The sequence below is a fragment of the Rhinatrema bivittatum genome, chromosome 11, assembly GCF_901001135.1.
Source record: "Rhinatrema bivittatum chromosome 11, aRhiBiv1.1, whole genome shotgun sequence".
In the NCBI taxonomy this organism is placed as follows: Eukaryota; Metazoa; Chordata; class Amphibia; order Gymnophiona; family Rhinatrematidae; genus Rhinatrema; species Rhinatrema bivittatum.
The window spans coordinates 22,931,414-22,957,006 of record NC_042625.1 but is presented as its reverse complement, the minus strand read 5'-3'; the positions used below and the strand labels follow the sequence as shown (position 1 = coordinate 22,957,006).

The 25,593-nt window shown below is 46.5% G+C and overlaps 1 protein-coding gene across 1 annotated transcript in view; it reads left to right on the top strand.

Moving 5' to 3' along the window:
- The window catches only part of ANAPC7 (anaphase promoting complex subunit 7), a 30,102-nt gene extending 6,446 nt beyond the window's left edge, over positions 1-23,656 (top strand). The window contains exons 6-11 of the mRNA XM_029620122.1: positions 6,398-6,540; positions 13,570-13,687; positions 15,465-15,661; positions 16,406-16,630; positions 17,342-17,492; positions 18,520-23,656. Of these exons, the coding sequence (XP_029475982.1) occupies positions 6,398-6,540; positions 13,570-13,687; positions 15,465-15,661; positions 16,406-16,630; positions 17,342-17,492; positions 18,520-18,709 (1,024 nt within the window). The 3' untranslated portion in view covers positions 18,710-23,656. The remainder of the gene's footprint in view (positions 1-6,397; positions 6,541-13,569; positions 13,688-15,464; positions 15,662-16,405; positions 16,631-17,341; positions 17,493-18,519) is intronic.
- Positions 23,657-25,593: the final 1,937 nt, after the last annotated feature.

The following is a 25,593-nucleotide window of genomic DNA, read 5'->3' as shown; positions in this document are numbered from 1 at the left end:
ACCCATGCTATAATTACACGATGTTGGGTTCCATATTAGGTGCTACAACCCAAGAAAGAGATCTAGGTGTCATAGTGGATAACACATTGAAATCGTCGGTTCAGTGTGCTGCGGCAGTCAAAAAAGCAAACAGAATGTTGGGAATTATTAGAAAAGGAATGATGAATAAAACGGAAAATGTCATAATGCCTCTGTATCGCTCCATGGTGAGACCGCACCTTGAATACTGTGTACAATTCTGGTCGCCGCATCTCAAAAAAGATATAATTGCGATGGAGAAGGTACAGAGAAGGGCTACCAAAATGATAAGGGGAATGGAACAACTCCCCTATGAGGAAAGACTAAAGAGATTAGGACTTTTCAGCTTGGAGAAGAGACGACTGAGGGGGGATATGATAGAGGTGTTTAAAATCATGAGAGGTCTAGAACGGGTAGATGTGAATCGGTTATTTACTCTTTCAGATAGTAGAAGGACTAGGGGACACTCCATGAAGTTAGCATGGGGCACATTTAAAACTAATCGGAGAAAGTTCTTTTTTACTCAACGCACAATTAAACTCTGGAATTTGTTGCCAGAGAATGTGGTTCGTGCAGGTAGTATAGCTGTGTTTAAAAAAGGATTGGATAAGTTCTTGGAGGAGAAGTCCATTACCTGCTATTAGGTTCACTTAGAGAATAGCCACTGCCATTAGCAATGGTTACATGGAATAGACTTAGTTTTTGGGTACTTGCCAGGTTCTTATGGCCTGGATTGGCCACTGTTGGAAACAGGATGCTGGGCTTGATGGACCCTTGGTCTGACCCAGTATGGCATTTTCTTATGTTCTTATGTTCTTATGTTCATACCCCAGATCAGTCCAGACAAGAGGGTTTTGCATCCCTACCAGCAGATGGAGGCAGAGAACAAAACTTTTCTGAAACTGCTACATAAGCTAGAGTGCCACCTGTAGTCCCTCAGTATTTCTCTGACTCCAGCAGATGGCAGAGGTGAAAATCCTGCAGTCTGGAGAATTAGATTAAAAAAAAAAGAAAAGAGACAGAACAGGTTCCCTGTATGTACCCAAATCAAACCAGACTCCTGGGTTTTGCCTCCCTGCCAGCAGATGGAGACAGAGAAAGTTTTACTGACACTGCACCATAACCTGTGTACTGCCTGCAGCTCCTCAGCATTTCTCTGTCTCCAGCAGATGGTAGATGGTGCAAAATCTGCAGTGTGGTTACGGGTTTTTGAGTTTGGAACCTTCCTCCCAGAGGGTTTTGGCTCCTAGTGGGTCCTTCCCTGTCTGGTTGAGATGGACAAGCTGGGGCTTGGTGATCCTTTTTGTACACTTGGTCCTTGCATCCATGGAGTGTAAATCTGGTGGTCTAAATTCCTCTCCTTCATGCAGCCGGCAGTGCGGCTCTCCAAGGACAGTCTTTGTTTTCACTGCCTCCCCGGGGGCGAGGGGCCATCAGAACTGCCTCTTGCAGGCAGAAAACGGCCATTACCGCGTGCACGCAGCTCGACTAATTCTCAGCCTGTCCCCCTGCATCGGCCGGCCCTGTCCCCGATTCGTGCGGGAACGGTGGCCATTTTGGATTTCCCCGACGATTGCGTTGATCAGCCGTTGGGGGGAGGGGAGCTTCCTCCGGTGTTGTTCCCCCCTGCATTAAGTCCAGAGCGCCCGATTTTGCAGAAAACCAAGCCTCTTCATCCTCCTTTACCCCCGGGGGGGGTGGTGTTTAAGACATCCATTTTCATCTCAATTTATCTTGCTAATGCACAAGGCATATTTAGAGGCTGAAGCAGATGCTGGGGGTCAGCAGCCACCACCAGCTAAGGTGCCCAGACTTGCAGAGGGACCTATTCCACATCTTCAGCCTATGCCTCAGGACACTGGCTTACAAGACCCTCTCCTGGGAACATCGGGGGATGTAGCGGATGAGGGGGATTCGGAATCGGCTCTGGTGGAAGGGGATGATCCCGAAGTGCTGTGCTTGTTCTGCAAAGAGGAGTTAGATCATCTTATTCCTTTTGTTCTGGAAGAGCTTGCAATTCCAGCACCACAGCCAGTGGCGGACTCTACTCCCGGGGATCCTGTTCTTGCAGGGCTTAGAGCCCCACCTAGGGCTTTCCCCTTTCATCCTAAACTTCATCAGTTGCTTACTCGGGAATGGGATGTTCGGAGGCCAGCCTTAGGGTTACTAGGGCAATGGACAAGCTCTACCCACTCCCACAGGAATCTCTGGAATTGCTGAAGGTTCCTCAAGTGGACTCTGCAGTTTCTGCCATCGCCAAGCACGCCACTATTCCAGTGACGGGAGGCACTGCTCTCGAGGACCTACAGGATAGGAAGCTTGACGTTCTTCTTAAACATATTTTTGAGGTATCTGCCCTAGGCGTATGGGCGGCGGTATGCAGTAGCTTAATGCAAAGGGCTACTCTTCGGTGGGTTCAACAGTTACTCACCTCTCAGGATTTGCCCTCGGCAGAACTTGAGCAGGCGAATTGTTTAGAGTCGGTGGTAGCATATACGGCTGATGCCTTATATGATCTCTTACGTACCTCTTCTCGCACGATGGCCTCTGCAGTTTCGGCTAGGAGGCTTCTTTGGCTCCGCCACTGGGCGGCTGACGCAACTTCCAAGTCTCGCTTGGGTTCTTTTCCGTTTAAAGGAACTTTGCTGTTCAGAGAAAAGTTAGAACAGCTTATTAAAGACTTGGGAGATAATAAAGTTTATAAATTGCCAGAGGACAAACCTCGTTCATTTCGTACTTTTGGTTCCTTTAGGGGCCGTTTTCGGGGCCAGAGATGGTTCCGAACTGGTAGGACTCCGTCTTTTTCCCCATGCCAACAACCTTCCAGGTCCCAGGTTTGGGTCCATTCCTTTCGTGGGAGATGGCCTCTCCGTACTAGCAACTCCCAGTCCTTCGCATCCTCCAAATCTCCTCAATGAAGGTGCGCCGGCCCATTCCTCGGTGCCAGAGATAGGAGGATGTGTCTCTCGTTTTCACGAGGAATGGGTCAAAATCACCTCGGATCAATGGGTCCTCAATATCATAAAGCAAGGTTACGCTTTGGATTTTGCTCACCCGTTGCGGGACCTTTTCCTGGTATCCCTGTGCGGGTCTCTTCTGAAACAGCAGCTAGTACTCCAGACTTTACACTGCTTGAAGGATCTAAGGGCGATTGTTCCGGTCTCTTGGTTCCAATATCGGACCGGCTGTTACTTCGTTTACTTTGTCGTCCCCAAAAAGGAAGGGTCTTTTCGTCCAATCCTAGACTTGAAGGCAGTCAACAAGATGCTTCGGGTGCCTCGTTTCGCATAGAGACATTGAGATCCGTCATTGCGACCGTTCACAAAGGCGAATTTTTGGCCTCTTTGGACCTGACCGAAGCTTATCTTCATATACCGATTCAGGAGGCCCACCAGAGATATCTCCGGTTCATGGTGTTGGGCGAACACTACCAGTTTCGGGCCCTCCCGTTTGGTCTAGCAACTACGCCTCGAGTGTTTACCAAGGTGATGGTGGTAGTTGGAGCGGCCCTCAGACGAGAAGGGATATTAGTTCATCCCTATCTGGATGATTGGCTCATCCGAGCGAAGTCACAGACCCTTTGCAGCCTAGCGATCCAGAAGGTTTTGCATCAACTTCATGCCCTTGGTTGGGTAGTCAACTTCGACAAGAGTCACTTGATTCCGTCCCAGGTCTTGCAGTTTCTGGGAGCACGGTTCGATATGGCTGTGGGAAAGGTTTTTCTCCCGCAGGACAGAATGCTCAAACTGATGTTGCAAGTACGCCGCCTTTTGGATCTACCTTTGCCCACGGTATGGGACTATTTACAGGTTCTTGGTTCTATGGCATCTACTCTGGAAATGGTCCCCTGGGCCTTTGCGCATCTGCGGCCTTTCCAGAGGGTGTTGCTTTCCAGATGGGACCCCAAGTCAGAGGAGTTTCATCTGCCTCTACCCTTCCTGGAGCTTGCTCGATTCAGTCTAGATTGGTGGTTGTTGCCACATCATTTGTAGGAGGGAATGGACCTGGAAAGCCCACAGTGGATAGTAGTGACAACGGATGCCAGCCTTTTCGGCTAGGGAGCGGTCTGCCAGACACAATCGGCGCAAGGTCAGTGGACAGTTCCTCAGGCCAAATGGTCCATCAATTGTTTGGAGACAAGAGTGGTACGGCTGGTGCTCTGCAGATTTCTGTCACTGATTCAGCATCAGTCGGTGAGGGTTCTCTCCGACAATGCTACGACAGTAGCGTACATCAACAGGCAAGGCGGCACGAGGAGTCATTCAGTTGCCATAGAGGCAGACATGCTGATGACCTGGACAGAACATCATCTGCGCCATCTAGCGGTATCACACATAGCCGGAGTAGACAATATTCAAGCAGACTTTCTCAGTCGACAGCACCTAGACCCCGGAGAGTGGGAACTTTCCGGGGAAGCGATGAGCATCCTCACCTGGAGGTGGGGGATGCCCCGGCTAGACCTGATGGCTACCCGCCTCAATGCGAAGGCAGCTCGATTCTTCAGTCGAAGGAGGGAACACGGAGTGGAAGGGATGGATGCCCTTGTTCTTCCATGGCCCCAGGACATCCTTTTCTATGTATTTCCTCCATGGCCACTAGTAGGAAAAGTCGTGAGGCAAATAGAATCACATGCAGGTCCCGTGATTCTCGTGGCTCCGGAATGGCCGCGCAGACCGTGGTATGCGGATCTCATCAACCTAGTGGTCGACGGTCCCATCCGCCTCTGTCATCTCCACAATCTCCTTCGGCAGGGTCCGGTATTTTTCGACCAGTCGGCTCGCTTTTGTCTAGCGGCCTGGCTTATGAAAGGAGGCAATTGAGAAAGAGAGGCTACCCGGAAGCAGTCATCACAACCCTGCTCAGTTCTAGAAAACCTTCTACCTCTCTAACATATGTTTACAGTATGGAAGGTATTCGATACTTGGTGTAGCGCATCCGGCGTGTTTCTGCGCAGAGCCACGGTTGTAAACATTTTGGCGTTCCTGCGGGACGGCTTAAAGAAGGGTCTGGCCTATAGTTCACTCCGCGTCCAAGTTGCGGCGCTAGGTTGTTTGTGTGGTACGGTGGAGGGTGCGTCTATCGCCACGCATTCGGATGTGGTGCGTTTTTTGAAGGGGGCTCTCTGTCCGTCGTGGAATCTGAATCTGGTTCTTCGTGGTCTTTGTGCCCCTCTTAAGCGGATAACTTTGAAGGATCTGACCCTCAAGGCGGTATTTCTCGTTTTGATTTGTTCTGCTAGACGCATTTCAGAGATTCAGGCTCTGTCCTGCCGTGAGCCTTTCCTGCGTATGTCGGATTCGGGTATTTCATTGCGCACGGTGCTGTCCTTTTTACCCAAGGTAGTTTCCGCTTTTCATGTCAGTCAGTCTGTTGAGTTGCCGGCCTTTCCATAATCCCTGCTGTCCCCTGCCTTTCCTTGGGACTCAGTATATGAAAAAACTTTTATTCTGACAAAATTCGAGCCCGTCTCTGGCTGAGTTTTGCTCTTTTTGAAGAGCTGCCTCAGGGGCTAGACATGTCAGCAGGGTAGATATTACGAGGTAGGATTCTCGCTCTGTCTGTCAAGCTATATAATTGTAGCGTTTATATTCAGTTTGAATCCTCAGTAATGCAGCTGCTTATGTAATCCGGACCAAAGAATTGAATCCTCTGGAATATTTTAATCACAGAAATCTTTCAGAACGAAATTGTCATTAATGTTAATTTCGCCGGACCGCATAGAAAAAACCAGTGTCTTTCAGCACATCACTAAGCCTGTATTATTCAGTTCTTCCTTATAATGCGCCAAACTGCAATATGCATTCATGGAGGATTCAATTCTTTGGTCCGGATTACATAAGCAGCTGCATTACTGAGGATTCAAACTGAATACAAACGCTCCAATTATATAGCTTGACAGACAGAGCGAGAATCCTACCTCGCAATATCTACCCTGCTGACATGTCTAGCCCCTGAGGCAGCTCTTCAAAAAGAGCAAATCTCGGCCAGAGACGGGCTCGAATTTTGTCAGAATAAAAGTTTTTTCATATACTGAGTCCCAAGGAAAGGCAGGGGACAGCAGGGATTATTAAAGTACTTTGGTGATAAACACCCACGGGTAAGCTGGCTGTTAGTGGACTTTTAGCTGCTGTCAGTCACAGAAAGGGATATTGGGGATGCAGTGAGGGCAAAGGGCACAGACAACTGAGGAAATGCAGTGGGGCTGAATTTAGAACTGGAGGTAGAAAAAGTGAAATCTAGAATTAAAAAAAATAATAATATAGCAAGAAATATCTGAGTCCAGCGTGGTGTTTTTTAGTCTCCAGCATTGTCAGATTTTGTGAGGTAATATGAAATGGACCCACAACACCCAGACTGCTCTTTTTCTTTTCTCTTCAAGTTCCCTAGAAAAAAAATCGCTCTTAAGAGACAATGTGGACCTGCTGGGGAGTTTAGCAGATTTGTACTTCAGAGCCGGTGATAATAAGAATTCAGTTTTGAAGTTTGAACAAGCCCAGATGCTGGATCCCTATCTGATAAAAGGTACAGACATCCAAATCATAACAAAAAACCTGCTAGGATTTTCGTGAGAATCCATGTGCCATATGCCTTTTATCGACAGTCGGGGCCGGGCGTACTAAACTTGTGCCCCAAGCATACCCATGTAGGAAAAAACCCTTTGGGCTCTTATCCCATCTTGTGTGATGTGCTTGGGGCTTTCTAAAACTAGAGATGGGATAGGAAAATAGTTAGAAAACTAGGGCACCAGCCAACATTTCTTAGAAGCCTAGAGCAAAATAATATTTTTCCTTGTATCCTATTTTTTGAGGCTTTTTCTTTGTTTGTTTTATCTATTTTTTGCATTTTGTGTTGCTTTTTTGCTTGTTTATATTTTAAATCTTTTTTTCATTTTGCTTTTTTTTTTTTATTGAATGTTTTATTTTGTTTGGGGGGGGTTATTTTGGATTTTATTTTTATGTCTTCTTTTTTTGGTTTTGTCTGTTTCCAATTTTTTTTCTTTTTTTTTTTGCTTTCTGTGTTTGTATTTTTATGCTTTCTGTGTTTGTTTTCACCTTTCTAGCCTCTCTTCTGCAGCAGCTGCTCATCTTCTGACCCAGTTCTGACCACGGCGGCAGTGGTTCCTCCTGGGCCCAGGCCGTCACAGCAGAGATGTTCTTCCTCCCCTATCTGCTGTGGCAGAGGCAGCGCCACTCGGGTGCTAATTTATAAGTGAACTGGTGCCCATGAATTTTCTACCTCTGATCAGATATGATTGGTGTCAGAGCTGGAGCTGCAAGCCTCACTGCAGAGCCAGTTTGCTTCTGTTATTGGCAGCTGAAGCAACCTAGCGGTTTCTGAGTTGAAGTGCAAGGTTTAGTGATATAAACTCTAAAATTCTGTTCACAAGCTAGAATGAGTGGTGAGGCACTGTGAGCATGTTCACTGCTCGTTTGCTCATTTCCCTTCCCCCTTCCTTCTCGGAGACCTGGCTGCAAACTCTTTATCCCTGTCCTCAGCAGGATAAGACAGATGCTTAATTAACACTCATCAAAACTAACACAGAAACATTTGTGAACTGGAAAGCTTATAGGTAACTTGCACAGTAAATATATTTGTTAGAAGAGTTCTAGATGAATATTTTCCTGTTTTGTGTAGTAAAATGGGTCATAATGTGATCGTTCTCTGTATTGCATGTAAGGTGAAAACTGAGTTGGCATTTCTTAAGTTGTGATGCCATCAGAGAGAGAGAGTGAGTTGAAATGCCCTTAGGAAACAGAATTGTGCATTGTTGACCTCCAAGTTGGCCTGAAGGTCACAGGGAGGTAGGAGTAGAACTAAGAATCATTTTCTTAATATTTGAATCCTTGATGTGGAATATAAAGAATGCACAACTCCTTCCTGAAATAAAAATGGAACAGGTCTGTAACATAATGCGTTAGCATTGTCCTAGCACCCACTGAGGGTTAACACTGTGGTCACTCAGAGGGTCCTGGCAAGCACAGCCCAGGCCCACCTACACGTACCCCTACACTGGCAATCTCCCACCAAGTGGATTCCTGCTTACCTTTGGGCAGATATTCTCCCCTGATGGTTCTGGGGACATTGAGACCCAACAGAAACTAAGGTTCACACAATTCCCAGAAATGTGCTTACAGACAAATAGGATCGCTTATGTTAACAGGGGGTAACCTACACAGAGCAGCAGTTACTACTTATAACAAAAGGCATGGGGTAACTTGAACGGAGCAGCAGTTACTTTTTTTTTTATATATATAAGGATGGTAAAAACTTGCAGGGCAGACTGAATGGACCGCTTGAGTCTTTTTCTGCCGACATTTATAATGTTACTATGCTAGTCGGTCACAGGACAGCGCTAACAAACTAAAAAGTTTATTAATCAATAGCAAGAACAGTGAACAAAAAAATTTGATTTACAAACAGCAACTGGGAAATAAGGATTTATACAGTTAATGCTAACTAGATAAGTTTCTTTGAATGTAGCCAATGCCTGGGGAGGTTCCGGTCCTCACAAGAATGTGTAGCTCTTCACATTCCCAGCCAAGACTGAGATTTCTGGAAAATTCTGGCTAGATCACTCTAGAGCTGATAGTGCGCAACCAGTGAAAGCCCAAGGTGTACTGGGTTCTTGACCAATATAAATACAAAATGTTGCAATATTACACCACCTTGTGGAAACTGGGAAAATATGCATTCTGAGCTTTGCTTTGGAAAATATAGCAGAGTAACCTGTTTAGTCCTAGCAATCAAAAATTGCATGCACAACATAGCAGGTGTTCAGTTGCCACCTGCCTGTCAGTTCAAGGAAGTCTTACTAGGGAAACAAAAAGGTCTTAGTGCAGAATAAGAAATCTCCCTTAACATTCACGTTTGGCAACGCTTTAATCCGCATTTTATTAAAATGAGTTTTATAGGGTCACTATTCCGTGGCCAGCCAAGATGGATGCAAGATTTGGAAGCTCCTCAACCCTCATTGCCGAATCCATCATATATCATTGCTTTAAACTTGGTTTTTGCACTTTCTGTTTGCCTTGCTGGTAGAGGACATCTCGGGATGGCGACCAAACATAAAACTACTAATCTGAAACAATTTTCTTTCAGTAAGCATGCTTTCAATGATAGCAGGCAGGCCACAGAAGACTCCAGTGGCCTCGTGCTGCAAAATGTAACCTCCGCTTCCTTGCTAAGTTCCTGTGCCGTTGATTTATCCTCGAGAGATGAACTATGAGGTTGGTTCTTAGAATTGAGAGCGGACATGAAACGGCACCGAAAGGATGTCCTGGGCTCTATTTCTGAGGTGAGAGACGATTTGGTGGCACTGGGCTCCAGGGTCGATGAGCTTGATATCCAGGTGGAAGGCCACGCTGACGTCATTAATAACTTAGTGACGCAGCAACATTTCTTACAAAAGGAAAACGTGTTTCTTGCTGAAAAAATTGAGGATCTTGAAAATCGCTCTCGGCGCTATAACTTTAGGATCCAGGGAGTGCCTGAAACTGAAGCCTACAAGGACGCATTAACCGTGGCTCAGAATATTTGGGTACTTTTTTATATTTACCGCTCGGGAGGCTGAAGGCCCCACTGTTTCTGCCTCCACTACCCTGGTAAAAATTGAGCAAGCTCATAGGGCGTTGCGCCCGAAGCCCGATACCAGAACCAGGGACATTGTTTTGCGTTTGCATAGTTTCCCCACAAAAACCGCTGATTTATGAGGCGGCGAGGAAACAATCTGAGTGGAAATGGGAAGATTATTCTCTTACTGCCTTCCAAGATCTGTCGCCCTCCAGTCTGCGTAAGCGCTTTGAGATGAGAGAAGTGACCCGAGCCCTGCGTGCTGAACAAATACGCTACCGATGGACTTTCCCCTTAAAGGAATTACCTCCCGGGTGAGATCTGTCTCTGAGGCCATGGAGGCCTTTAAGCGAGCGAGCCTGCCTTCTGATTGGTTTCAATGTGCCTAAGATGGCGCCCAACACACCCAAAACAGATACTTATCCGAGGTGGCAACGCGCTGCAAAGGGAGGCCGGCGGCTGCATCAGCGTTCGGAAGAATCCCGCTCAGCTCAGGGCTGAGTGGACAGGACTTCTTGATTTCTGCTTTGCATTTTGCGATATAGTCAGGCTACTGGTCAATTCTTACAGATCAATAGCTATGGTGGGCATTTCCAATTTGCGGTTCTTTAAGCAGTGTTTTTCAGTTGCATTTTTTCTAGTTCATATGATAGATACTTATTATTATTGCTAATTTTCTGTATAATGTTGTGCTTGGGCAATCGGGGGATTGACTTCATTCCGTCTTTGATTTGTCACTTTTACCCCCAGTGAGTGGTCAGATCTGCTGTGGTTGTTCTGCGGGTTGTGGTATCAGTAGGGGGATATTGCGTCTTTTTGGTTTTCTTTTTTTTACATTCTCTTATGCACATTTGCTGTGGCTTGGATTTTTAGGCACAGGTCCCTTGAGTGCGATAACAGGGATACATGGGACGGGGCTTTTTTGTACCTTATAAATGGCGACCTGGATATTTTCCCCTAATGTTAAAGGTCTTAACATATTTCATAAGCTATTTACAACAGAACATCTATTGCATATTTGCAAATGACCCACGTAAGGAGGAGGCATGAACGTCTCTTATCTCACAAGGGACTATCCACACCGGTTCTTGGCTACTAGCACAGTGGGGGCTAAATATACAGGGGTGGTCATTCTGACCTCTAATTCTTTTACACATGAGGTAATCTCTCAACTCTTTGATGCACAAGGCAGGTATCGCTTACTAAAACTTCGGGTGGGCAAGGAGATATTCACTTTAGTTAGTCTGTGTTCCCCAAACTTAGATCAATGATCGTTTCTGAAAGGGCTGGATGACATTTTACTCTGCAGAGGGGATTCGGCTTCTGGGAGGGAACTTCAACCTTACTAAAAATGTAACTGTAGATAACTCACAGCATTCTTCTTCTTCATCAAGTGGAGCAGGGAAGATGCTTACCTCTTATATCTCAGAGGGGTCTGCTCGATATTTGGAGACAACTGTACCCTACCTCTCATGTTTATACTTTTTTTTTTTTTTTTCCCATCTTCCCACAGATCGTACTCCCGTACTGATTGTTTTCTCATTGATAAGTTTTTGCAAAATCGGATGGTGGGAGCTAGCAGAGGGATTATTACATGGTCTGACCATGCGCCCGTTCGGATGAATGTTTCCTTTCAGGATTTGGATTGTGGTCAGCGGGTTTTTGACGCCTTAATGAAAGCTTATTGAAAGATGAATCTTTCCTCCACTCGTTAAGTGAGCAAATTTTGAGAATATTTTCCCCTTCAGGCCCCGTGCTTCCTTATCTCAGACTCCGATTTGGGATTGTTCTAAAGCTGTAATGCGGGGCCTTTTTATATCACGTGCTTCCGATTGTAAGAGAGAAAAGGAATTCAAGCGATCTCCGTCAGTGAGATTACACGGTCGCCTATTTAAACACTGGCGTTTAGCTCATTTGACAGCCTTGCATCATAACCGCCTACTGGTTTTAAGGAAAATTTTGGTCCCCTTTGGACAAAAGGTGGCGGTCTCAGGGCTGGGGCACTTTATAGTATGTGCTCACTCATGTACTGCTGCTGATGGCGTTTCACTTGGTGCGACTTCCTTCCAGTTTTATGAACGCATGTTCTTAAGATGACCTTTTTAGAAACTCCTTTATGTACAATGTTACTTTAATGGCATTGCGGAGTGCTTTTTGGATAGATTTATACTATGCGGATTTGAGGGTGGGAGGGTTTGGGATGTACAGTGAGAATTTTGGATGTATCTCTGTATTTTGTACCCTGATTTCTTGTAATGTTTCCTTGCACACATCCAATAAAAACTTCTAATTACAAAAAAAAAATAAAAAATTAATTTGATATTCTTACCATGTTGTTTCTCTCATGGCCCCGTGAGAGATCCTGCTCAGGGTCGGTGGAAGCACTAGGCAACCGCCTAGAGCATCACAGGTTTAAGGGGTGGCCGCCTGGTGCTTCCACCGACCCTGATCGCAGTCGGACCCTACTGCTCCTGCTCCTTCAGCCTGAGCTGGCCGGACCTTCACTGTTCTGCCTTCGAAGAGGAAGGCCTGGCTGGCGCAGCCCAAAAAAAAGAAGCGTCCGTGTCAGGGGCCGGCCCACACGCCCAAAGAAGCAGCAAGAGTTGAACAGGTGGTGGGAGCTGAAGAGAGAAGGCGGAGCAGCGGGACGGCCACGCGACTCAAAGCGGCCACTGTTCTTGTACATCTGGAACGAGGCGGCAGCGAGGCCTAAAGAAGCAGCAGCAGCAGCATTGCTTGGGCTCATAGGATTCAGGAGATGGAGCGGTATCGGCTGGGAACACGCAGCCAAAAAGAGCAGAAGCGACAGCAGCTTGGCTGAAGGCAACGGCTGCATCGCCGCCACAGGAGAGAGATGGGGCCCGGTGGTGGAGGAGGCTGCAGTGCTGCTGCTTGTTCTGGAGGGAGAGGAAAGTGAGTGTGCGTGTGAATGAGCAGGAACATGTGTGGGCACATGTGTGTGAATGAGTATATGTGCTGGGCGGGCGTGTTAGAAAATATGTGTATGTGAAAGAGAGAGGAGAGAGAATCTGGCCTCCTCTACTAATTCACAACAATCAAAAGGGGCCAAGTATGGAGAGGGGGGGGATTTTTTAAATCTTTATTAGTTTTAATTATTGAGTGGTGTTTGATGTGTCTGTTTTTTACAATGTTATTGGTGTTTGGGAAATTTGTAAAAGATTTTGCATAAGTTTTAATTATTGGCTTCAGTGCTCTGATGCCTTGTGTTTCTTGATTTTAATGTTTGCTGTTTCGTGAGGAATGGTCATAGTTCTGCACTGCATACAGAATCGCTTTTCTTGGGGTTTCCAGTTTAGCTTTTTGTCTGCACATTTCGGTTTATGGTCTCTTTATTCTGTATTTGATGTGTGCTTTCTGTGAATGGATCTATAGCAGCCTGGCTTGTTCTGTTTTCCTGATAGGAGGTGTGTTGGTGTTTTAGGGCCTGGTGTAATATTTGCAGGGTTGTAACTATTTAAGGGGTGGCAGCTAGTGCTGTTTTGGTTTACTGTATTGTAATTGTTTTCTGATAGACAAGCCAATAGCCACCATGCATTACAGTAGGTCTGGTACCATAGTGGTTCCAATGTCCTTTTTTGCACCACAGTAAATATAATATACCTGTGCTATTTTTACCTCAGAATGTACTTTTTCATATAAAATCTGTTGTAAATGCATCATTTTTAATTGTGTGGGGGGAGGGGCACAAGGCTGTAGAGCCTGCCTTGGGCACCTCACACCAGCGCTGATCCTGCTGGTGGGGGAGTCGGTATCCGTGACAGATCCAGATGGGAACTTCCTGGCTCTGGTGTTCAGACTTGTATTAGGTTTGACTTTAGTTAAGATCTTTCAGGAGACTACGAACAAAAGCATTTGCACTAATTGTAGAATGTTAATGCTGATTTGTTTTCTAAGGGATAACAACAAACTTGGCGCTTTCGAAGTAAACTGATTTCCCTTTTAACCTAAATCCCTTCCTAGGCATGGATGTTTATGGTTACTTACTGGCACGTGAAGGTCGACTGGAGGACGTGGAAAACTTGGGCTGTCGCTTGTTCAATATTTCTGATCAGCATGCGGAGCCGTGGGTGGTCTCGGGGTAAGTGCTGCGCCGGGGGGGGAGGGGTTGTTATGCCCTCTCATTTTAAGCTATGTTCAGGCCTTTCTGCGATTTTCCCCAGGTGATCCAGAATGCTGCAGCCAGATAAATTGCTGGCTGACCATATTACTCCCTTTATTTTCATTAACGCTGGGGACCGATGCCTGGCAGAACTCCCTATCACTGCCTCTATAACTCTGAAAGCTTCGTTCAATGATTCTCCTTCTCACTTGCATCCTGTGTTAGCTGTTTATACTCTCTGCATTCTTTGCGCTCCATACATGTGTGCACCTTAGTTACACCCTCATTTAAAAAGATCAGGTTAGCTGAAAATAGAGTGCGAGCTTGCTCCGTGGCTGCACTGTGTTTGTGGAATACTTTGCCTATTGAGCTTAGAGTTATGGTCCCTTAGGAAAAATAATTTAAAGCTTTGTTGTTTACCCAAACCTTTTCTATTGTTTTATGACTGTTTGCGTCTTCCTATGGTTTTATTTGACTGAATTTATTGCTAATTATATTTATTACATGTTTGTCTTTTTCCAGCTGTATGTAAAGTCTTTTATTGTACTTACTGAGATCTTAAGTGGATTGATGGACTATAAATGGCGAATAAATAAATAAATACTTGGCGGCTCTGTTGGAACACAGAGGGGTTGTGGCGATGTCAGTAATGACAAACTCATTAAGCTGTGCTTTTAAAGCAATGTCACTATGGGAGCAATGATGCAGTGTAACTAGTGGCATTACAGGTTAATAAGATAAGTGCCAGGCTGGCTCAGACCAAGCTCCATCGAGCCCAGCATCCTGTCTCCAACAGTAGCCGGACCCTTCAGATCCCCTACAGTGAATCTGTGTCTCGTATCCCACTTCCAGGGATAAGCGAAGGCTTTCCCAGGTTTACCAGGCTAATAACTGTTTATGAACTTGTTCAATCTTCTTTTGAACCCTCACTATGTTGGTTGTCCTTTGACAACAGATTCCATAGCTGGATTGTGCTCTGAGTGAAAAATTACTTCCTACGATGTTTTAAATCTGCTGGTTGCAGGTTTCATGGAGTGTCCCCTAGTCCTAGATTTGTTTGAAAGGGTAACACTGCCATATTTGCCCATTCCACCTCACCCATGATTTTATAAATCCCCTCCCCCCCCCCCCCCCCCCCCCCAGTCGTCTCGTTTCCAAGCTAACGTGCCCTAATGTGTTTAGGCTTTCTCCATAAGACGGTTTTTTCACTCCCTTTATCATTCGTGTTGCCCTTCTCTGTGCCTTTTCCATGTCTGCTATGTCTTTTTTTTTTTTTTTTTGAGCTGGGGCGACCAGAACAGCACTCAGTACTCAAGATGTAGTCACATCATGGATCTATACAAAGGCATCATGATATTCTCAGTTCTCTTATCTCTTCCTCTCCAAATAATTCCTAACATTCTATTTGCTAACTTTGGGGAAAAAAATGTTTGCCTTTTTGACCACATAATCCAAATTCAGTGCGGGGTGGGGGAACAAGGGGAAAATCTGACAAGCAAATCCATGACCGCAGTGAATGAGAAGCAGAAGTGGCAGGCTTGCTTCTCCAGTCTGAAATAATTTCTTACATTTGTGAGCACAGATATTTAACCTGACTAAAGAACAGATACATGGAAATCAATGTGCCGAAGTGGATATGTAATGTAATGTTTGCTGCGTGTACGGGGGAAGGGCTGCTTACTGAATATGCATTCCTCCCTCAGATTTGTGGACACTGCGTTCCTGCCTTGGCATGCTTCTCCTTGTTTTTCTCCAGGTGTCACAGTTTTTACAGTAAACGATACTCCCGTGCCTTGTACCTGGGTGCCAAGGCCATTCAGCTCAACAGTAACAGTGTGCAGGCCTTGCTACTGAAGGGAGCTGCCCTTCGAAATATGGGAAGAGTTCAGGAGGCGATAATCCACTTCCGTGAAGCTATACGCCTAGCACCCTGCAGGCTGGATTGTTATGAAGGCAAGTGTGAGGAGAGATAGAGTGGCCTAAGGGCAGAATGGTGCTGAGTGTCTGCTGGCATTGTGGAGCTGAGAAGCACCTGGCCCAGGCTGATGTCTCCATCCTGACCTCAGAGGAAGCCAGGAGTGCCTCGCTGGCCTCGTGACTACTTTCTGCTTCTTTAATGTGGAGCATATAACAGTTTGAAAGAGAGAAAAAGAGAATCCCCCCAGGGTTAGGACGGCCCAGGTGCATACGGACATGTGGAAGACAGTCTGATTCCTGAGCCCTAGGGCACCAGCAATACTCACAGTCCCCCGGGGTGGGCATGGGAATCTCAGCTCATCACACAACAGTGGGCACCTAGCAACTGGACTGATCTGCATTCTGCGACCCACGGCCAAGGACTGAAGGGTTCATACAATGCAGACTCCTGGCGCGGTAGCTCACCAAAGGCTGGTTCTTACTGAGCCAGAAGATCAGAGGAATAGGAGGAAATCGCCGGGCCAAGAAAACAAAGGCAGAATATAAATCTAAAATAAATAAATAAATAAGTGGTAACCGTATCTTAAAAAAACAAACAAATGACCCGAGAACAGGACTGTGAGAGACCAGGCATGATTAATGACATCTCGAAACGCTGCATGAGTCCTTTTGCGAGGTGGGAATTTCATAAGTACAAATGCCCCCCCACCACAGGCAGTGTATAATGAATGCCGCTACGGCATAAGATAATTCACTGTGCATACTTTCTTTTTTTTCTAGGTCTTATTGAATGCTATTTGGCCTCAAACAGCATTCGGGAAGCCATGGTGATGGCTAACAATGTTTATAAGACTCTGGGAGCAAATGCACAGACTCTGACTCTCTTGGCAACGGTTTGCCTGGAAGACCCAGTCACGCAGGAGAAAGCCAAGATGCTCTTAGACAAGGCTCTGCTGCAGAGGCCGGACTACATTAAGGCCGTGGTGAAGAAAGCGGAGCTGCTCAGTACGTTTGTCTGCCTGCGGCTCTTTCTAACTCTCGTTGCCCTGCTTGTCAGAATAGAGTAGCACTGAATTTCTTTGCTATAGAATTGGCAGGTGCTCAGTAATGTTATTTTTTGGAGGAGAAGCCTGGTGGTTAGAGCAGGAGGCTGAGAAGAAGGGTTCAAAGGCTGCTTCTGCCACCACCACCACCACTCCTTGTGATCTTGGGCCAATCACTTCATTGCTTCAGGTACAGACTGAGAATGTAAGCTCTGTGGGGCAGGGAACCAGCTGAGCACCTGACATGTAAAATGCCATGAACTCGTTTGGACAGGCGAGTAATAAAATCCAAAATTGAAATCCAGTACACCTTTGCCCATGGAAGAACTGATGCAGTATGCAAGAAGCATAGCTCGGAAATATTCTGCAGTTAAATGGAGTTGTATTTTTAGGAGCTGCTTTCTACAAAGTAGGAAAAATCTGTGCGCTAGACTAGTTCATCCAAGGGAGAATATTTCACAGGATGGGTCCTAGACAAGGTGAAGACAATTTTATAAAGTGAAAGAGTCATTGATAGTCCAACTATAGGAGAAAAAGAATTCCTCAGTTTCTGTAGGCTCTAGGTTTATTTGCACCTCAGATGAAAAGTCTGGGGTCTGCCTGAAGTAATGGGGGGGAGGTCCAGCTTCCTTTGGATCGGTGCAGTGACCCTATCCTGGCATCCTTTTTACAGGTCGGGAACAAAAGTACGAGGATGGAATTGCTTTACTGCGCACTTCCCTGGCGGATCAGAGCGACTGTGTCCTGCACCGAATGCTGGGCGACTTCCTGGTGGCGGTCAGCGAGTACCAGGAAGCTATGGACCAGTACAGCATCGCACTGAGGTGAAGGCCAGGGCTGACCAGCATTGCTCTTCACAGAAAATAGTGATTTAAGAAAGTTTAAGCTTCAGGGAATGTATAAACAGATATAGGAACCAGGTGGCAGCTGAATATATTGACTCTTGAGAACAATGTTTGTTTATGTGAAGGCGCTAGAGTGAAAAGTGATAAGGGGGCATGCTCGTGCAGAATGGTGTTTAGTTTTAGGTGTGCTTCCTTGAAAAAGGACCAATACAGAGCTGTTTGTCAGGGCAGGATTTAAATGTTGGGCAAACATAGTCAGGTTGTGGGCACAGTTTTGAGGTAGCTCAAGAATTTAAATTCTTGCAACTTCAGAAAGGGAAAATATGCAGTGAAAAAAATCAAGTCAAGCAAAATCAGTGTGCAGAAAGTGCTGGGGATCTTTGATTTGATTCTTACATTTAGTTCTTTTGGCCAACGTGCAGACCCCTTCCCCTTGCGGGAATCCCGTGCAGCTCTCTTTTCAGGTTGATTAAACCAGAATATTGCTCTCTTTTTGGCACAGACGTTCAAGCACATGGATCTGAGCTCTGTGTAGAGGATGCTCCTGTTTTGGCCTTTTCTCTGGCAGTGAGAATCTGTAACGTAGGGGGTAGGGAGAAATAACCCCAACCCTATTGAGGAGGTGACAGGATGCATTGCCCAAGTCGGACAATTAAACCTGCAAAAAACAAAAACCCCAAAAGCCTGCAGCCCTTTTTGGCTTGCATGATTCCCCCCCGAAGCTTCAGGAAATGAAATCCCTTGGGTAAACGAGGCACTGTGTCCAGAATTACGCAAGAACTGTGCAAGCAAACTGACTAGAAGCCTTTTTATTTGCACATTTCCGGCCTCTGTAAAATGTAGGAAATGTAAAACCGCCTCTTAGTGACTTTGTCATGGAAATCCCCACCGCTGTGACTGCCTGGATATTCCAGGAGTGCCTCTTCAGTCAGGAAGCAGAAGGCGAGAAAAGATGGACAGGCAAGTCATTTTTTTTTTTTTTCTTTTTCGCTTACTGTTTTCGTAGTTTGGACCCTAACGATCAAAAGTCTTTGGAAGGAATGCAGAAAATGGAGAAAGAAGAGAGTCCAACGGATGCCACCCAGGAGGAGGATGTGGATGACATGGAGGGGAGCGGAGAGGAGGGAGACCTGGAGGGCAGTGACAGCGAGGCAGCTCAGTGGGCAGATCAGGAGCAGTGGTTCGGCATGCAGTGAGGGTCCCGCGGGGAGGTAGCTGGCGCTCGGAGCACTGCATCACACCGCCATAGCTGGTACTGGGGCAGGACGCAGTGTCCCAAGCATGAACTGTTCCCAGACTGAGCTCTTCAGGAGGAATCATTCTTTTGAAAGTAGATGATTTCAATATTAGCTTTCTCTTCCCCTCCCCTCCCACCCCAGGAGATATTTTCCATAGGTGATTAAAGGTAGGGCGTCAGACTAATTTAAAACAATGTATTTCTGTGGTTCAGTTTTGTTTTTGAATCTTATTTGCAGTCCTGTGGAAGAAGAAGAGTGTTGGGGTTTTTTTTGGGGGTTTTTTTTCCTGCTGAGCTCTGGGTGCTGTTCCTGACACGTACAAGATTTGCCTGTTTTGGTGGGCGCACACCACGCGATGCCCTGAATCACCGTCTACAGTCGGAGCGCTCCTGAAGAATATCTAATTTCTAAATTTCTTTTCAGTGTGGTAATCAGTATTTTGCACATGGAAAGAATGGGACATGAAGTTCACATGTATATAGAAACTCTCTACCAATGTCTGTACCATGTATTCATTGGAATAAGCTGTACACTCGCCTTTATAAAATCAAACTCTGCCGCGTCGTCTTTCCTGCTCTGGGTCTATGAAGAGGGAGGGGGGGGTGTAACTTGTGGTGAGAGGGACAGAAATGCAAAGCATGGAAGAGCTGGAACGGTTTTGTGCCGGATGAGGCCGGGAAGGCCTCCTATCTTGCTGCCGTCCTTTGCCTTGTTGGGACCAGGCTGATCTTGCATGCCTTCCCTATTTGGATAGAAAGGTTTTTGCTGTGCATCTGTCTTGTTGGCCCTGTAACAGCATTTCCTATCCAAGTCCCTGATGGCACCAGATGGAGCCTGATGGGCTGGACGCAGCTGGACTTGCTTACAGACACCTTTTGACGTCGACCAATAATTTCTTTTTATTTGCTTGGTAGCCCCAGCGATTTTTTTTTAATGCACTTTGGCTTTTATTTTTGGAGTTTTTAAACTGAGAGTAATCAGAAGTTTCAAGTGGTGTTAATGTAATGCTAGATCCAGTCTGTGCTCCTCGAACACAGGACCTCAGCGGAGGAAACTTCCTCTGCATCCCAAGCATGCCTGCCTGCTGCCAGGAAATCCTGATCCCATGAGCACAGCTCTCGCATGTTGATAGTGCACCTACCCCCTATGAGAGGCAATTTTGGGGAACTGGGATTAGACTCTGGTTTTCTCTTCTGTGGGAATAATCTTTAGTAACTAGAACTTAAAACGATCCCTGGTTCATTCTTTGGACATTAATCTGCATGCATTTCCCCCTCTTGCATCTAATTTAGGATGAAGGCAAAAAGAAGCTGTTGGACACCACTTATACGCCAGGCTTCTTTTTAATATATTAAATACAAGCCGTTAAACCCGTAACAACGGCCTAAGTTAAAATTTTATTTTTCGGTCCGTTTTTGGACACTGCACCCTTCTACACTTCTCCCTCCCTCCCCCTTCCCCTCGCTCATGCACCTCAGTCACTCATCCTTCTCCCCCTCTGTCACTCACCCTCCCTCCCCTCAGTCTTACCCTCTTTTTTCCCCACTTCCTCCCTCCCCTCTCAGCTCATCCACAACACCTTCCCTCTCCCTCCTTGTTCTCTTCAGCACGGCCCTGCTCTCGGTGCAGACACGAGGACAGGAGGTCTCTGGGAATCCCTCCCTCGCGCATGCCTCAGCTGCTCCTCCCCACCGCTGCATTTCCTCCCAGCGCCATATGCTGGCCCGCCCGACACTCGATACCGCCGCCACTCCTCCCGCTATCACTGCTGCTGCTCCTCTCGATACCGCCGCCACCGCTCCGCTGCTGCTCCTCCCAGCGCTATATTGTAGCTCCGCTCTGACCGACGTGCTCTCCTGCCCGCGCATGCGCGGTAGAGCCACTCTCTACTGCGCATTTGCAGCCCGTCTGTCAGAGCCCATTTATATGGTAGATATAACTTAGCCACTTCAATTGTGAACTCAAATTCTTATTAAAGAGGCACTTTAGTGCTGACCCTATTGAAATGGGCCATCCTCAGGGGTCGTGCACTCTATGCCCCCTTTATAATTCAGAGCACTGGTTTCCAGTATCCTGCTTTTCTATTGGAGCTTTGTGGTCCGGCTTCATCTTCTGATAGGCTCAGCAGGGAGGTCAGAGGACAGCCAGGTGTTCTATATCTCGCTGAAATAGTGTGACAATTATGGGTTTTATCCCACTGCGTGCATAAACGTTGTTCTGATTTTTCCATTGATTTCCTGAAAATTACCAAAAAAGCAGAGCTAGCAGTCCATGCATGTGGTAGCACCGGCTCAGCCCCTTTCCATGGACCTAGACAGCAGGAGTTCTTGCAGATTTTTTGGGTGGCCTCAGGAGTCTGGCATCCCGCTCTCGCTGGTGGCCACATTACCACTCCCCCCCCCCCCCAAAAAAAAAATACTCAGTTAATTTTAACCATTATGGCCACAAAAAAAACCATTGGAGGCCACATTTGAGAAACATTTCTGTATGGTCACCTGCTCCAAAAAGCACTGAACTGCAGAGAAAGAGACTCCCTGTTCTTGTCACAGTGCTGTGGGTATTGATTGTATGTTCGGAGGGCCACGTTTACCTGGGGCCCTGATTGTCTGAACATTGCCACCCTTTGCCTGTTGTTCCACAAAGGAGGCCGCAGTCCTGAGGTCGTTCCTAGCTGGAGGGAGGGAAGATAATGTTCAGCGATGGCATTTTGAGTCTCCGTATGTTGTTATGGTGTGGGGGGAAATATCTGTAGAAACCAAGTGCAAATGCCTGCGGGAGCTCTTCCCCAATGAAGGCACGTGTGGACTCAGTTTGAAAATTGCTGCAAAGCGCATGGCTCCATTTAAGTCAGAATATTACATTCAGGTGAGAAGCCGCATGTGGAAAGCTTTAGAAGGTAAAGAAGGCAGCAGCTCACTTTCCCTGTGCTCTTACATCATCATCATCTCCTTTCATTCTGACTTCCTCTGGCCTGAGGAAGTGCTTCTAGGGACAAGCGGTTTTGGGTTTTTTGGTTCATTGTCTGTGTATGGGACGTTAGCTGGGATCTGTTTCTGCAGCTGTGGAAGGAAAACGCCGCTGGATTAATAGCTGTATAGGAAAAGAGAGGCCCGGTGCGTTCCAGTGCCTTTCAGGTTTATGTTGCCTTTCTTCTCTTACCCTGAGAGCCTTTCAGGCGTTTTGCTTGATAAAAATCTAGGGCAGCTGGGAGTTAGGTTAATGCTCTTCAAATGTTATCCTGGCATTGGGTGAGGGACTAGCATTCAAGGGCAGAGCTTGTACTGGAACAGAGGGGACTAGGAAAAAATATTGGCTTCGCCTAGCCTTCTCGGTGAGGTCTCCTTAAAACAAGAGGCCATGTCAGTGATGATGTGTTGGTGTTACTTTCGTGCCTCTCGAGCAACTGAATCCATGTAAGAGCTGCTCAGGAGCTGGATCCTAAAGGCCCAGCACAAAATAAACAGGCCTCAAAGTGAGCTTGAAATAAGGCCTTCCTTAGGGCCCTTAATCGTGTACATGTTCCGTTTGTATATTTTAAATCATCTCCGGATTTCCCTCAGAGGCCAGACTCTCATTTTCCTTTTGGAAGAAAGGGGAGGATGTCCTCGCTACATCAGGCCCATAACTTGGGAGCCACTCTCTGGCAGCTTTCTGTGTTTTGTCTTCCTCTACTCAGGTTCCCCAGGAGCGCCATGGGGCGTCGGATGAGCCAGGTCTGAAATGAACCTTTAGTTAGTATAATGCAGGACTTGAAAGCTGTGCAAGGCGTCATACAGCCATCCTCCGGGCTTGGCTCTTGGTTTAAGTGCCTAACCTGAAAGCGTGAAACTTGTGGCATTTAAAGAAAGTATAGTTTCAGAAAATTGAAGTGGATGAGGAGACAAAGAGATGCAGGGGTGGAAAGTTATGGGATGCAAGGAGTAGCAAAATATGAAGGTTTGACACTTTAGATTCTATGTGTGTCCTTAACATCTACAAGTTTAGTCCCCAGTTAGGAGAAAAACCTTCGGTTTAGAAAGAAATCTAGGCCTTTGTGTCCTTGAGGTGCTGAAACTTGGGTTCTGTTCCTCTTTTTAGGGAAGGTGAGCTTTCAAGATCTTGAGCTCTGCTGGACTTGCAGGGAGTCGCTGTGCACAGCTATCCCGATCTACCAGGAGCGTTGCTGTTAAACGTAGAGGGCATTTGGAAAACTGGTACATGTCAGGAGCAACAGACCAGTTCAAACCAGCTAATATCCACAGTATAGACCGAAAGGTGGCACAGGACATTAAACAACAGACCAAGGCAGGTTTAGAGAAACAGGAAAACAGTACTCAGGGACTACCATATTTTTGGTGGAGTGACGAGCATATAAACACAAGTCCTGTTTTTCTAATTGCCCACAGTGCCAACAACTGGAAACCAGCAGCAAGAAATGTCTTCTGAAGTTTACCACATGGACTCTTTCCACCCTCAGGCAGGCATCCATGCTGAAATGCAGCCCATGGTGGGGGCCGGGAGAGTCATGATGACTTACGGGTTCGGGACTGCTGTTTTTCACAAATTAAGTATATTTACCAGTGAAATGGTTAGAAGAAGTGTTGCATGTTTTCAGGTGTTTGCACTGTGTGCAGTCTGACAACGGGACGTGATTGTACAAGTTGATGGGATAGCCCCGACTCTGATTTTACGTTTGTAGCCTACTTTCTGTGTCCTTATTCACTTTTGTGATTAGACTGGGCGGGTCGCTAGTGGATAGACTGAATGGGCTAGTTTAGTGTGTCTGCTGTCATTGCCTACGTCGTATGTCAGGGGCACACGAGGACTCGGATCCACGCCCTGCACAAATGGAAGTCAAGCAGCCTCAAGCATGTCATAACTCTGTCTCTGTTACGTCTGAATAAAGAGGTCCGGCTATCAGATTTACTCCGTCTGCGTTTGCCAGATTAAAATATTTGTATAAGGACTTAAGAAAATGTTGTCTTGACAACTAATGTGGTTGCAGAGTACAGAGAGCATTGCCATAGCTTGCTTAAGGTAGCACACGTCACCTCATCCTTTTTAAATGCGAGCTAGGATCTGGGCATAGGGTGTGGACAAGAATAGGATTGTCCAGTAAAGAAAAATCTCTTCCTGCAGACTATGGCAAGCTGCCAGGTGACAGACATAGCCAAATTCTGTACTGAATTAGAGTCTGGAGGATGACATACAGCCAGTTCCTGGGTGTTAGCCTCCTGTCTCACAAGAAGCAGCTGGGACATATAAGCAAATGTAGATTATTTCAGAGCACACAGAAAGTAGCATAAGAGAAACTGCAGAGCCATTTTGTCAGAGCCAGGTTAATGGTTTACCTGGAGCATAGAGATCAAATCATTTTGCTAATGCACTTAGAGTTTTGACAGGAGCCAGACTGGTAGTACTGGAAGCTGAAGCCCTCCGTTAATCCGTGCAATAGGGGGAGCCTGAGCAGTGGCAGTGCCAGCTTTTGCAAGCCACCCTGCCAACAAGTCTCGTCCATGCGCTAGAGGCAGCTATCATTCAGCCTTCAGGCCCGTGCACTCTCGAATCTCTCTGCAGCAGTGGGGCCAGTTAGTCCCAGGCAGTGCCAGCTTATCTCCCACAAGTCACCAAGTGGTTTTCAGACCATGATGAGCTTCTTTTGAACCTGGGCTGTAGGGGTGAGAGCTCTGCAACCCTGTGTCAGTTCCCGAAGCCAGAGAATTTCATTTTACCAGTATGTTTTATTTTATAAGCCAAGCAGCGGAGTTATTCTCTGAGCCCATCGCCCCAGGCCGACTCCTTCGCAAAACTGATTTGCAGAAAGTTGGGAGGGCAGAAATGATAGCTTCCAGGTCGTCCGAGGAGCTTGCAGGCCCACTGGCGACCCATGAGCCTGCAGGCTTTGAACATTTCTTGCCCGGTGGGGACCGCGGGTACATAAGTCCCTGCAGTGTTTGCATTGATAAAACAAGCTTCCCCTGTGTACTATGGTGGGACCGTGCTGCCCCTTTTCACTGCCCTGGGGGGAAGGGTGTGCAATTTTGAAAGGGGCTCTGCTTTCTCTGCAGAATGCCCCCATCAATGGCCTGAGCACTAATCAGCGCTGAAGGTGCTTCCAAACATCTTCTAACAGGAATACCCTCTGCTTTCAGGCCATCTTTTGTTTGGACTTCTTTCTTTTTTTTTTTATATTTTGTGCATGTCTGTGCTTTTTGTTATTAAACCGCACCTTCCCTGATTCCCCCTTTCCTAGTGATTGAATGGTGGGAGTAGATAGCTGAGGATCTCTCATAATCTTCGGATACTGATTGCACCTCAGGATTGGAAGGAAAGTCAGATGGGATAAAGAAGGGAATCTTGCAGTTTAATAGTAGGATAAAGGGTTTCCCCCCCCCCCCCATTTTGTGTTAGAAAAAAATGTTTCTTACCTGTGGGTTTAGGTTCACAAAGGTTAAAAAGAGTGAGGGAGGGCAGGTAAGGGGCCTTCGTCCCCTACACCTGCCGCATTCACCTGCTCAGCCTCTGCCAGACTAGCAGGTAAGTCTCAGGATTAGTGTCCCTGGCTTCCAGTTCTTCTTATTTTAATGCTCTAGATCTGCTTTCATCCCCAAGTTCTAGTGTGAGCTTTGCACAGGAAGCCCTTAGCTAACTTGAATTTGTTAAAGGTAATTTATTGTCTGATTCACCCACAGTAGGCCAGCAAGGTGTAGTGTAAAAGAACAACTCATCTGGGTGATAGGGTTAATTACCATCAAATGCTTGCAGCCTACTCCCATAGAGTCTTCTGAAGAATAAGCCACTTTAAAGATAACAGTTTGGTTTGTGATTCCCCCAGCAGGGCCACGTTTAAGATTTTGGTGCCC